General features: G+C 42.4%; 1 protein-coding gene across 1 annotated transcript in view; it reads left to right on the top strand.

The window, feature by feature from the left end:
* The window catches only part of Adgre1 (adhesion G protein-coupled receptor E1), a gene marked incomplete in the record, with an annotated part of 73,326 nt that overhangs the window by 30,890 nt on the left and 28,024 nt on the right, over positions 1–14,412 (top strand). The window contains 5 exon segments of the mRNA XM_013505356.1: positions 76–164; positions 2,343–2,426; positions 6,313–6,490; positions 7,602–7,724; positions 10,542–10,740. Of these exon segments, the coding sequence (XP_013360810.1) occupies positions 76–164; positions 2,343–2,426; positions 6,313–6,490; positions 7,602–7,724; positions 10,542–10,740 (673 nt within the window).

Raw genomic sequence — 14,412 nt, 5'->3', positions numbered from 1 at the left:
GGGAGTCAGATTTACCTTTTGTTCCGATCTTGCTGTGATCGCAGTGTGACTTGGTTGCCTTTGTTTCCCTCTCAGGGGTTCCATTCAAATGTAGGGAAGACATGATTCCCCACAATGAACAGGTCCAGCACTGCCAAGAAGGGTCAGCTGTGGACCCTAAATACGTAAGTACTGGGGAAAGGTCTTAGTTGTTGAGGTTTCCCAAGTGGCCACTTCAGCAAGTTGGTGTTTTTGCAGTCTGAACAAAGCTGGAAATAATGGTGTCCTAAAACAGACAGCAGATCTATAAGAATCTGACTGTCCTCGAGGGAGGGCTTGTTTGATAGTTGTGTAATGCTGTCTCTGTCAACACAATACTATCACTTTGTGGCTCAGTGTGGCTGCTCTCGCTCCTGCCATCACATCTGCTTTACAGTTGGCAGGAAGAAGAGAAGGGGAAGTAAAGGGCATGATCTTTCCCTTTAAGATTATGCCACATTATCACTTCTGGTTCTACATATTGTCCAGAAATTAGTCATATGTTCGAGAATAGCTACAAGGGAATCTGTGAAAAGAAGGTACTTAACTTTTATAAAACTTTGGGATTGCTTCACTCAAATGGGAGACTTTTGGAGGCTCACTACCAGCAAAGGTCTTGGTGTTGATCTGAGTGATATACGAGGGGTGATACACAGTTAAGCCAGGCACAGAAGAATTTGGACATCCTGATTACCTAATGAAATACCGAAATCAGCAACATTTCGTGTCGCTCTCGGGAAGTGATGTCACCACTCTGCATAGGAACTTGTGAATTAGCTTTGAAATTCACACACACCATGGGCCACTGATTTTCTGTTTCATTTCGGCAAAATTAAATTTTGGCAAAACAGACCTAACATAAAATATACCACTTTAACAATTTTAGACTATCCAGTTAAGTGGCACTTAGTGTATTCACAGTGTTGTGCAGAAATTGTCATTAGCTGGCTCTAGAACATTTCTTTCAGCCCAAAAGGAAATCCCCTTCCCAGCAATCCGCATTCCCTTCTCCCACCGCTCCTGGTGAACACGAATTGGCTCTCTGTCCCCAAGGGTTTGCCCACCACACGTTTTCTAGAAGAGAGTGGTGTAATATTTTTCCTACAGTGTCCAAGTGGTTTCAATTACCATCCTGTTTTCAGTGTTCACCCGCACTGCCACCTGCACCAGAAATTCTTCCTACGGCTAAATGATGTTCTATTTAGACCACTTTTTCACACATTTCCCTTTTTGCTGTTTGCTTCTTGTAATCATGGAAGACAAAGGCGACGGGTTTCTAACTCAGTGTTACACGCGTCAGCCTTAAAGGAGGGAATCTGACATGTGTTGCTACGTGGCCAGACCCGAAGGACATTATTCTAAGAGAAGGAAGCCAGGCACAGAAAAGCAAACTCTGCGTGTTCCCACTTAGCAGAGCAATCTGCAACAATCAGACTTGGGCGGGGGATGTAGCTCAGCAGCACAAGCGCCTGTCTGGCAAGCGCAAGGTCCTGAGTTCGATTCCAGGTACCAAAAAAATATATATATATTAAAACAATCAGACTGATAGAAGAGAGTGGAATGGAGTGTGTGTGTGTGTGTGTGTGTGTGTGTGTGTGTGTGTGTGTGTGTTAATGGAGAAATGGGCATGAAAGGGTAGAAAGTCACAGGTACATAAGGGGAATAAGTTTGTCAGTATCCATTGAACAAGTGTGGTGGCCATAGTTTGTAATAGTCTGTTGGACATTTCAAAATTGCTGAGAGTGAATTTCAAATGGCTCCACCACAAAAAATAACATTTGAGGGGAGGATACGTTAATTAGCTGGATTTAATCCTCACAGAGTGCATACATCTACCAGAGCCTCATTTTGTACCCCACAAACATACAATTCTAATACGTTCATGTGCAACAAATACCTTGATGAGTTTGTAAACTTAATTTTTATTCATGCATAGTATGGTGCATGTTATTGGGGTAAATGTCATACTTCAGCACAGGCATACAGAAGTTACTGATCAAATCAGGGCAATAAGCACTTCCCTCTCTTGACATTTCTGTTCAGAGCCTTTGTCTCTTCTGGGTGCTCATACACTGTGCCATAGACCACTGGGAATGACTCTCCTCCACAGTGCTATGTTCCTGCTCCAGAGTTCTTCTCTGCTACTTCCCACCGTTCTCACTTCTAGCAAAAACAGTTGGTCTGTTGAGTTTTTTCCCTTGAGAACTCTAGAGACTGGGAGCTCAGGCTGCCCTGCCTGCTCGGCTGGCCGGCCCCAGCGGTAGATGCAGAGCCTGGGGGTGGACTGACCGGCGCTCACAGGTGCTCTTTCTTCGGGGACACAGGTCTCCTTCTGTGGCCTCGTGAATGCCACCTTCAGCGTCCTGGATGATACCTGCGAGAACAAAAGCGCTCCCGTGTCCCTGGAGGTAACAAGCGGGTATTTGTTGTTGTGTCAGAGTTTCTTTTTTCATTTTTTCTTATTTTAAAGATAAAAGAGTGAAGCTGGGTGTGGTGGTGCACTCCTGTAATCCCAGCACTCGGGAGGCTGAGGCAGGAGGATCCTTGTGCATTCGAGGCTAGCCTGGGCTACAAAGCGAGCTCAAGGCCAGCCTGAGCTGCATAGTGAGACCCTGCCTCAAAAAAGACAAAAAACAAAAAAAAGATAAAAGAGTGAAAATATATTACCAAACACACAGACATAAACAAAACAGTACAAAAACAATACAAGCAATACAGAATTTTAGACAAGGTGATAGGAAATTAACAGTGATTGTTGTATGACATATTGATATCTTCAGACTGGTTACTCAGATAAACATAGACATGTAAGATTGATCAAACCTTTGAACATTAACTGTTCCTTTCCATAAAGCAATAGAAATTAGTAGTACAGTTATCTTAGCTATCTTGTGTACACCCATACACATATTTTCACTTCTTTCTTTCTTTTTTCTTTTCCCACATCCCAGTTGTTCTTTCCTTTTGAGCAGTTTCTTTCCCTTTCACACGTGTTAGAGTTCCCATCTCACAGGTGTTTTGGGTGCAGAAAGTCCTCTTCATAACCACTGCACTGTGATTTCACCTTGAACTTATCACCATTGTGAGATTTTAAAAATCAGTCCTCTCAAATTACCTTTGCAGATGTCGACTGCAGGTCCTGTGAGAACCTGAACCTGGTAGAGCTGCAGAACTACCGCTAATGAGGATGCGGCCACTTTTGTTTCCTCCAAAACCTCCCTTGACCTTTCCCTTTTATATTTAGAAGTTTCCTTCTCCGCTAAGCCCATAAATCTCTCCTCTGCTCTCCCTCACATCTGTCTCCACAAGAGAGCTATAAATGGGCTCCTACAGTGTGTGGCCTTTTGAGACTGGTTTTTTTTTTGTTTGTTAGTTTGTTTTTGTTTTTTTTTTTCCTCTAAGCATCATGCCTTTGACATTCATGCATGGCCAGCTGTGGAGGCGCACGCCTGTAATCCCAGCACTCGGGAGGCTGAGGCAGGAGGATTGTTGCGAGTTCGAGGCCAGCCTGGGCTACAAAGTGAGCTTAAGGCCAGCCTGAACTGCATAGCCAGACCCTGTCTTAAAAAGACAAAAAATATAAAAGAGAGATTCATGCATGTTCTGTTTACCAGTAGTTCCATTCCTTTTCATTAACCCGTACGACGTTTAGGACAGTCACGGTGCTGCACCACCATCAGGACTTTCTAGGTCCAGAACATGTATACCCCACCCCCACCAAAGGAGACCCTGTACTCGTTCAGTACCTGGTCCCCGTCTTCCTGGCCAGTCCCTGGCACCTGCCATTCTACTGGGGACCTCACGTGAGAAGCATCGCACGGTATTTGTCCTTTGTGTCTTAATTCCTTTCACTGAGTGTAGAATCCTTGAGGTCCCTCTGGGTCACAGCATGAATATGGGTTTCATCCCTTTCCATGGCTGAGTCACGCCTCTTTTTATGAAGTTACCACATTTTTTTAATCCATTCATCTTTGGAAGGCATTTCCGGCTTTTGGCAGTTGTCAGTAAAACTGTTATAAACATCCATGGACAATTCTTTTATTTAGTTGAATATACATCTCCATGACATATACCTAGAAACTGGTAGGTTACTACAGTTATAGGTATTAAAGCCTAGCTTTTCTTAAGCCTGTAAGTTGGATGTATGCATGTTATTTTATTTCTAAATATTTTAGTGAATAATTAGGCATAGATTTTGGTTATTTTTGTTATGAAAATAATAAAACTTTCATATGTAATTTGGTTAGTTGGAAATTAATTTAAGATGTCTACTAAGTGTGCATCCCTATGGTTTTCAGACTAAATTTCTGTAAATAATTGCCCCTGTTCAAACTCCCTGAAGCATTTTATTCTATGTTTACAAACAACCTTATTCCCTTCCATACTTCAAGTACCTAATGAGGAAGATTTACAAATCTGACGGTTCAGGTCATTAGGGCCTTCAACTGACTCCAAATTTCAGTTAATCATATATATATATAAATTTGAAGCATGTAATAATTCAGACCCTCCCAACAATACAGTTTATAAGCAGCCACATTCTTGAAAATTGATCCTATTAAAATCACAAACCAGATTGCAATTTCCAATGAGATTTTATGGTTCCCTAATGTATCAAATTGTTCCATGCCTTATAAATAACAGAAGTTTCCACATTTTCAGGATAAAGAACTCAAAACCTTCGAAATTTAACACAAAAGTATTACAACTATGGATCTGTAATTTGCATCTATGTAGTTTTTCCTGAGAATAGAAAAAAAGTTTCCCACCTTAAAAGAATTAGGTCTCATACTTCAGGGGGTTTGCAGTGAGATTTTATGAGCCATAGGATCAGGGGCCACATTCTCCCAGGGTGCTTCCGGCTGTGATACTCTTGCCATGTTGGTGGAAGGAGGTGCAGCCAAGACTCAGGCCTTTCAGGGGTGGGGTTGGTGCTCAGGGTCTAGCTTCCTGTGGACAATCAACTCTGGGATTTCATAGTATCCCACTTTAATTGAAATCCTTCGTAGTTTTGCCATCTAATTTTGATAGGTAGAAACTTATCCTCATAGTTAGGTTCCTGTATAATATCCTTTGTGATCTGGTGGGAATTGATTCATTTCTCTCCTCAATATTAGGTTCTGAATTCTTTTCATACTTTTTTGGCTTGGGTTAGAATCACAAATTATAGTGAATTTATTGAAGTTCACAGTAATAAGGGGATTAATTTAACACTGCTATTACTGTTTTTTGCTGTTCTTACCTTGACTGTATTTCTCAGACATGACCAATGTTAGTAGTTAGATGTGTGTGTCTCTCTCTTTTTACTTTGTGTTACACACACCCACACACACACACACACACACAAATTCATTTCTTGAGTATTTGCTATGAAAAGTTTAGGGCAGTAATTAAGAATTCAGCGGCTCAAGTGTTGGCCTGGAAAAGTTCAAAACTGGTTATTCCATCTACTAGACAAACATTTTTGTTGCCCCACACCAAACCAGGAAATAACTGGCACAATTTCATAGTCATATTCTCAGTATTAAACAAGTTAATATATATAAGATCTCTCTCTGTCTCTTTTTCTCTTTTTCTTTCTCTCTTTTTTAAGAAATATCTAGCTCATAACAAGTGTGCATTATTCTTATTTTGTGGACCAGAAACATACATACCTTCAATATCAATCTGAAAATTGATTATTATTAAGGAACATGAGATAGTATATACATATTATTCTTTATTTTACTCAATAATTTGTGGCCCTTTTTGCTTGTTAATACATGCAGGAATACCACAGCGCTGTTCTTTAACAGCTGCTTACTGCCCCATAATCGGATTTCATCTTCCTTGATTTAACCAATTTGTTAGGATTTCCAGAAATCATCTTGAAATAAATATCACTCACTGAACAAGATCCTTGCACAGTGTTTAAGTATTTCGGGAAGGATTAATTCCTGGAAGGGAAATTTCTGGGTCCAAAATTATGTGCGGTTTCCGCTGTTAGAGGCGCTAACTTGCTGCGTTCTGTAAAAGCCACGTGAGTCTGTGTTCCCGAAGGGACCCCTCGCGGGAGAAAATGGAGGTAGATGTTGGCCATTTTCACTCTCCTCCGGCTGTGCCTCTTAGTGTCTGTCTGGCTGAGAGAGGACAGGTGCTCGTTCCTTACTGAGACGGAGGAGGATGGGGAGGGGAGGACAGGAGAAGAAAGAGGAAGGAGAAGAGGAGGAATTTCCCAAGGTGGAAGAGAGTGAGGGGAAGGTGCAGCAGGAGGAGGCGTGAGAGAGGGAAGGACAAATGTATCTTTTCTTGCAGAGGAAGGTGGAGACATTTGACTCTGTGCTTGAGCAAACATCCACGTGGACCAAATTCACCCAGGAGGAGAAGTCCACCTTGGCCACGGTCCTCCTGGAGAGTGTGGAGAGCACCACGTTAGCCGCTTTACTGACGTCTTCAGAGAACACCAGCCAGGCTGTTCACACGAAACACTTGGGTAACTAACAACTCTTCAGGGCAAAGCCACTAGGGTGCCGCACTTGGGGGGTGACCTTGGCGATGAGCTTCTCTGCAGCTTTTCTTTTGAATCTTCCCTCAACTGCTCCAAAATCCTAAAGTCACCACAAAGCAAGTGTAGTTATGTTAATGACACTTCCCATTGACTGTGCAAGGGTGAGGGCGAGGCACTGCGCTAGAAGTGTGTCAGTAATTCACACATCTGCCCCAGGGACCTAACTCCCACAAGCTTTTCCATTTTCTGTACCTTCCCAGGAGTGCTGTGGGCTAGAGACCCAGCTTTCACCACACAAGCCTTGAGAGCCATTGAGATCTCAACTTCAATTCCACCTTTCCTGGAGGCGCTCCTTCTGGTACGGAAGCCCATAAGGCTCCAACCAGATTTCTCATTGTTTTGTTGCTGCCGTTTTCCTGTCCCCTTCCGAGGGGCTCAGGCCCTCCCTGTGGCAAACCGGCCTCTCCCTTCTTGCATTGCTCTCAAGTGTGAATGTGTACCCATCTTGGACAGAAGCCTACTTCACATCCAGGACCCTTCTCTTAGGCTTTGTGTCTAGATGTCCCCCAAAGCCTCAGGCAGTCTTAGAATTTTTTGGAGGTGGCTGAGTCTAGATTGTGTGATTCATTCACAGTGCAACACTGGTATTAGAGTTGCTGAGATTAAGGGTGGGTGATTGCCGGATCAGTCCGCTGATTGGATTAGCACTGCTCTGATCCTGGTAGATACAATATAAGGGACAGAAAGAGGCTTCTTTCTCTGTGTGTCTCTCTGTCTCTCTGTCGCTCTGTCTCTCTCTCTCTGTCTCTCTCTCTGTCTCTCTGTCTGTCTCTTTGTCTGTCTGTCTGTCTGTCTCTGTCTCTCTCTCTCCTCTTGTTGCTCTTGCTGTCTTCTGCTGCCATGAACTGTTGCCCCTTTGCCATGTGCTAGCCTGATTTGGGGCCAGCCTGCTTTGGACTAAAACCTCTGCAAACTGCGAGCTAAATAAACCTTCCCTCCCTTAACTTTGGGTGTCAGGTATCCTGTCAACAATGACAGAAAAGCACCCGAGACCCCTTTTGAGTGACCCCACGCCAATGCTCCCTTTCTCTTTCAGACATCGAGAGCAAAGTCATCAACGACGACGAGTGTAATAAGGAGAATGTGTCCTTTCTCTTGAAAGCCAAAGGGGATGCGATGACTGTTGGGTGCTCCACCATTGAAGAATCTGAAAGCACAGGTAGGTGCAGGCCCCTTCCTGAGAGTCTAGGTGACAGGTGTGTTTCACCTGCAAGTATTTACTGATCGCCTCCTGGGCATCAAGATCATCGGAGGTGGTTGACAACCAGTGAGGGGGAGGCGGAAATGGGCAACGTCCTTGGAGAATTTCCTGTCTGCTGAGGAAGTCAAATTTCAGAAACATAATGACTCCTAAACAAAGTACGGGGACCCGCCCTCCCTAGTAAGGTAGCCACTGGCTGCATTCAGCTACTGAGCCCTTGCATTGTGACTGGGCTGGACTGAAATGAGCTCGGTGTAAAACGCACACTACGTTGCAGATACGTGGCACCAAAAAGGGACCGAATATGGTTCTTACAATTTTTATACTTAAATTGCTTTAGAACAAAATGTATTAAAAAATATTTTAGACCTCATCTTTTTCCTTATTTAAAAACTGACAGCCACTTCTGTGTATTTATTGTGTACAACATGATATTCTGAAGCATATATGCTTTGTGGGATGGCTGAATCTAGACAGTTTGTGGACAAGATCTAAAAATATGATGAATATTTACATTAAAATTATTACAATGAAAGACACATTGCTTTTTTCTTTTTTTGGTACCAGGAATCAGACTCAGAGCCCTGTGTTTGCCTGGCAGGCGCTGTGCCTCTGAGCTACATCCCTGGCCCCGCACTGCCATTGATCCTCCTCAGAATATTCCCCCTTGCTCTGAAAACACTTGCTGAACTCTTCTTGCTACTTTCTGCAAGTCCTGGAAGTCATCTTTCATGAATGTCTTCAGTTGCAGCCTGTTGGCTGCCTCGGTGTCCTGAAACAGTTCTAAACATTTAACAGTGATGGACATGTTGCCTCTGGGGAAGGTCCAGGTGGGCGTGGTTCCAGATCCAGAGAATATGGTGGCTGGGGATGCACAATATTGTCTGCACGAGCCTGCCTTTCCGCTGGACGGCCCTTGGCAACGGCGTTTATAAAAAACTCTTGCATCTATTACCTCACATCCTTACCATGTTTGTGGTGAGAATATGTTCACTTCCTTGGCTTTTTCCTACAAGAAAGCATACTCCTAGTAACTCTAGTCCCCACTGTACTGTAGCTCTCTTAAACATATTCTCCCTGGGCTGGGGATTTAGCTCAGCGGCAAAGCGCCTGCCTGGCAAGCGCAAGGTCGTGAGTTCGGTTCCCGGTACCGGAGAAAAACCAAAAAAACAAAACAAAACAAAAAAAATATTCTCCCTGTCTGACTGGAATGTGGTATTCTTTGACCAGTATCTCTCCAGCACCATGGATTCTGGTAACTACTATTCTACTCTCTGCTTCTATGAGATCAACACTCTTTTTTAGGTTCCGTGAGTAAGTGAGGTCATGCGGTTCATCTTCCTGTGCCTGGCTTATTTCCCTTACCATTGTGTTCTCCAGGACCACACACCCTGTTGCCAATGACAGGATTTTAGAAAACGTGCTATTTACGCAATGAGACACTATACAGCCGTAAAAGAAGAAAAACATATTTTAAAGTATAGTTTCATATTTAAAAAATTCAGATTTTACATTTTGATGTGACTCAATTTTGTGGATATTGACTTAATATATTATTAAAACTTTTTTCTGTTTTTTACAATTTAAAAATGGGGCTACCACCAAATTTAAAATTATATATGTGGCTCACACTATATTTCAATTAGACAACACTCATCTATACCGGAGTTGGCATACTTTTTCCCTAGAAGGCCAGCAGGTAAATACTGTAGGCATTGTGTATAATACAGCCCAGTTTGCTGTCCTTTATCTGTAATTAATTCTGTCAGGAATAGTTCAGTGTAAACGCATAGGGTGAAATGTGCAAAGAGATACTTGCACTAAATCCTGCAGAATATGTAGAGAAAGAAGCAGGAATCATCTTAGACAGTGCAAGCAACAGATCTTCACAGAGAGAAAAAAGCTAGGCGTATTCATGGAACTAAAAAGTGGGAGAGAGGAGCATAGATGTTGGGGGAGATGGGGAAGGAGGTAGAGGGTGTTTGATGCCAATCTGGTAGTTTACACTTTCTCCCGAGGCACAGAAAGCCTTGGAACCTTCTGTGTAGAGCTAGGCTTCCAAAGCGGTGCTCTGGCCGCAGTGTAGATGACGCATTGCAGGGGTGAGACTGGGGAGGGGAAGGAGATTGGTGAGCAGCAGGACGTCCAGAGGGAGGTGTCCAGTTGAAGTGAGAAGTGGGAGGGATCACCGGGGCTCATGAAGAAGGAGGGATCTGTGTTAGGGTGAAGTAGGAACACACCTCCAAGTTCCAGGTTAGGAGACCTCATGTATTGAAAGAAAGGAATGACAATAAGAGGTGGAGATCGAAAGTACTCAGTGTGTGTGACGGCTCAGTGGGCATCTGAGACGTCCCTCTGTTGCCCAGGGGTGGCAAGTGGATCCTGGGTGATAGGACGGGCAGAGGGGACCAGAAGCAGCTCCAGGAGGCCTCCCTGGAGACCAGGAGTATTTAAGAGGAAAGCCAGAGCCCACGAGATGGGGATAAACGTGAAGATGGAAGAACTTAACCTTGCCACTGAATGCACTGTCCCTTAAGAGTGAAAATTCAAATTTATGTTTAGATGAGATTTCTCAAGGTAATAGCCACTCAAGGTTTCTTTAAAAAAAAAAAAAAAAAAAAAAAAGCCCTCTATGGTTCTGACGAGGTCACCAACCTGGCAGTTCACGGCTACTTCAGTCCTCAGCGTAAGCCAGTTCTAATGCTTGGAACATTCGAGAGCATCTATAAGTGTTCACCAGCTGATGGTTCCCACTTTTCTTTGTCTTTGGGGCAGGAACCACCGGAGTGGCTTTTGTCTCCTTTGCAAACATGGAGTCTGTTTTAGATGAACGCTTCTTCGCAGACCCCCAGGCCCACTGGGGCACCATGGAGAGGAAACTGAGGATGAATTCTCGAGTGGTTGGGGGCATCATGACCGGGCAGAGAAGGGACAACTTCACAGAACCCGTTATCTACACTCTGGAGAACATCCAGGTTTGTGCAGGGCTCCACAGCCCAGTCCGATCTATCTGCTAAGGAATTCCCATTCTCCCTGCAGTTCTCATTTTTCTAAATTAAACTTTTTATTTTCAAATAATCATGGATTCAGCTGTGAGAAATAGTGGCAAGAAATCTCATGTGCCTTTACAAGTGTCCTAGAAGGGGACCGCTTGTATAATTACAGTAAAATATTACAACCAGGATCTTGAAATCGATGCAGCCAAGATACAGTGCATGTCCATTACCACAGTAGTCTCACTTTGGGTCTTTACATTTTTTTAAATTAGGTTTTGTTTGTTTGTTTGTTTTTGTTTTTGTTTTGTTTTTGGTACCAGGAATCGAACTTACAACCTCATGCTTGCTAGGCAGGCGCCGTGCCACTGAGCTAAATCCCCAGCACCATTAAATTAGTTTTAAAATGACACATGAAATCATAATTGTACAAATTAGTGGGGTACCGTGTGGTTTTTTAGTATGTGTATACTTTGTATAGTGTCTGAAGCCGGTTTTAAAGTTTTTAGTGGACACCATATATTTGTACATATTTATAGAATACATTATGGTAATTTGATAACACATTCAATGTTTAATGATCAAATGAGGGCAAGTGTTAGTATTTACACCTCGTCTAATATTTATCATTGCCATGTGTTGAAAGACTTCTGAATCTCCTGTTTATTTTCCGGTATGTGATAAACTGCTGTAGACTTCTCTTTCCTGTTTCATAGGAATCATTAACGCCACCTTCTTTCACAATTTCTTGCAAGTCAAGCCATTTCCCCAAAGCTGTCTGGAGAAGAGTGAGCTCTCTTATTTCTATGTAGTGCTGCCACCTCCAGCGATGGGCTAGATTTAGGTGAGAGGAGGTAACATGAATGCAGATAATACACACGGGATGATTTCACTTCGCCTCACTTTAGCATGTTTTATGGGCTAATATGTGTTCTATTTTGGAGAACGTCCCATGTGCACCTGAGAAGAATGTGTGCTCTGATAATGCAAGATGGAACACTCTGTAGACATCTACTAGGTCCATTTGTTCACGGGTTTGGTTTTGTGCTGATATTTCTTTGTTGATTTTGTGTCTAGTTGATCTATTTGTGAGAGTGGGGAATTAAGGTCTCCATTACCACTGTGTTAGTGCTTATTTGATTTTTCATGTCTGTTAGTATTTGTTTTATGTGGGTGGGCACACCAGTATTGGCTGCATATATAATTATGATTGTTATCTCTTCTTCCTTGAGTTTTCTCATGACAGGTCTATAGTGACTTGCTGTGTTTCTTTTGATCAGTCTTGGCTTGAAGTTCACATTGTCTGCAAATAAAATAGCTACTCTTGCTTTTTTCTGGGCTTGAGGCATGGGGTGTTATTTTCCACCCTTTGACTTTCAACCTACAAATTTCTTTCTGAGTTAAATGTGTTTCTTGTATGCAATGTTTTGCTGGACCTTGCTTCTTGATCCATTCTGCCAGTCTGTTTCTTTTGATTGGTGAATCGAGACCATTTACACTGATAGTCATAACAGATATGTATGGCTTATCTTTTTGATGTTATTTTCCTGTACTGGTTCCCTATGTTTCTCCTCTGTTTAATTGCTTGCCCTGTGTGGTAGTGGCTTGTTTCTCTTGGTGTCCATGTGCTTGTGCTCTTTGTTTTCTCTTTCTAATATATCCTTCAGAGCATCCTGTAGAGCTGGTTTGATGGTCATGAATTTCTTCAGTTGTTCTTTGTCATGGAAGTATCTTATTTCTCCATTGATTTTGAAAGATCGTTTTGCAGGGTACATCAATCTGGATTGGATTATGTTTTCTCTTAGGGCTTGAAATACCTCCCTCAAAACTCTCCTTGATTTGAGGATTTGTGTTGAGAAGTCTGCTGTGATTCGAATGGACTTCTTTCGAGGTGACCTGTGTCCTTTCTCTAGGCTCTTCTAATATTCTGTTCTGGTGCTGAATTTCTGGAATCTTGATTATTATATGTCTCGGTGTAGATTTATTTGGGTCATGGTTATTTGGAGTTCTATATGCTTCATTTATTCTTTATCCATGTTTGGGCAGTTTTCTGCCATTATTTCTGTGAAGAGGTTTTTTTATGGCTTTTGCACAGTCTCCAACTTTCTTACTGATTTCAATCAATTTTATGTTATTCTTTCACTCACCTTATAGCTGTTGAATTGATGTTTCATGGTATCTTGCTACTTTTAACATATCTTTCTTTTCATGGTCACTAGCCAAAATCCCATCTTCTACATCTGATATTCTATACTTGCCTTCTTTCAGTCTGTTGCATATACTTTCCATGGAGTCTTTAACATCCTGGATTTCTGTTTAGCTCTGTTTCATGGATTCCATTTCTTTCCTATTTTGAGCGCTGATTTTTTCCATGATTTTCCTGAGCTCTTCTATTTATTTTCTTATCTGTATCTGGTTTAATATCTTTTATTTTGATTGGCATTTCTTTGTGCACCTTAGAGATTATTTTTTTGTAGCCTCTTCCATTTATTTTTTCACTTTTCTTGAGACAGGGTCTCACTGTGTAGTTCAGTTCAAACTCACAGCAATCCTCCTGCCTCAGCTTCCTGAGTGCTAGGATTACAGGCATGCACCACCACACCTGGCCTGTTTTTTCACTTCTGTTGCTATCATTTCAGAAAGTTCCAGTGGTTGGTTTCTGACTTCCTCTATCTCACTGTGCTCTGGACAATGTGCCTGGCTATTGGTATTGGGTTGCATTTTGCTTCTACATCTTGTCATTTTCTATTTTTTATTTTATTTTGTTTTCTGTGTTGATGCTTCTAGATTTCTTATGGTAGATAGATTTTTCTTAGTATCAAGGCTTACCTAGAAAATGTCTGTTCCTCAGGAATGTCTTCTAGATGTAGGTGGTTTTGGTCTTCCTATCTATCTCAAGAACCTGTCTTCCCGTATAAGTACTGCGCGCTAACCAATTGCACCACTGGAGCTCTGAATCTGCCTTCCCAATGTATTGAGCATGACAAGTTGCTGTTTATTTGGCTCAGAACCAAGTCCTTTGGCACTGGACTATGGTGATGGTTATAACTCCATAAAATCACAGTGTTGTCATACAAGGGAGAAACACTGCTTATAACAGGTATGACACCCTCCCTAAAGTAGTACAGTTAGTAATAACAGTAGTCTCAGCATAGCCTGGTGTCTTGATTAGTTTGCTGTCATTGCTGAGACAGAATACCTGGCACCCAAATTAAAGAGGGAAAGGTTTATTTAGTTCACAGTTTGTGGAGGTTTCAGTCCATACTCAGTTGGCTCCAAGGCAGAGTGGCACATGGCACAGAGCAACTGTTCATGGTGGCAGAAAACAAAAAAAGTGTTAAGAGCAAAAAATGAAGAGCAGAGAGGAAGTCTTTATCCCTCCCTTCTACTATATGCAAGCTACCTGCCCCAGGGAGGGTGTATCATAATCCCAACATTGGACCATGAATCAATCATAAACTCTAAAAGCCCACCCCATGACTGCATGAGCCTTTGGGGGATGTCTAGACCCCCTTTAAGTCACTAGCCACATAACACCTGGTTATGACAATCTGTAGTAACTATTAACCTGATACCTTTAACCACAAGATCAAATTCTGCAGTTATATTGCAATGGCAAGCAGAGACATTGAAACAAAACCCAGGATTTGGAG

This window comes from Chinchilla lanigera, unplaced genomic scaffold (genome assembly GCF_000276665.1).
Source record: "Chinchilla lanigera isolate Chin_1 unplaced genomic scaffold, ChiLan1.0 scaffold00094, whole genome shotgun sequence".
Lineage (NCBI taxonomy): Eukaryota > Metazoa > Chordata > Mammalia > Rodentia > Chinchillidae > Chinchilla > Chinchilla lanigera.
This window is presented reverse-complemented; position numbering and strand designations above follow the sequence as displayed.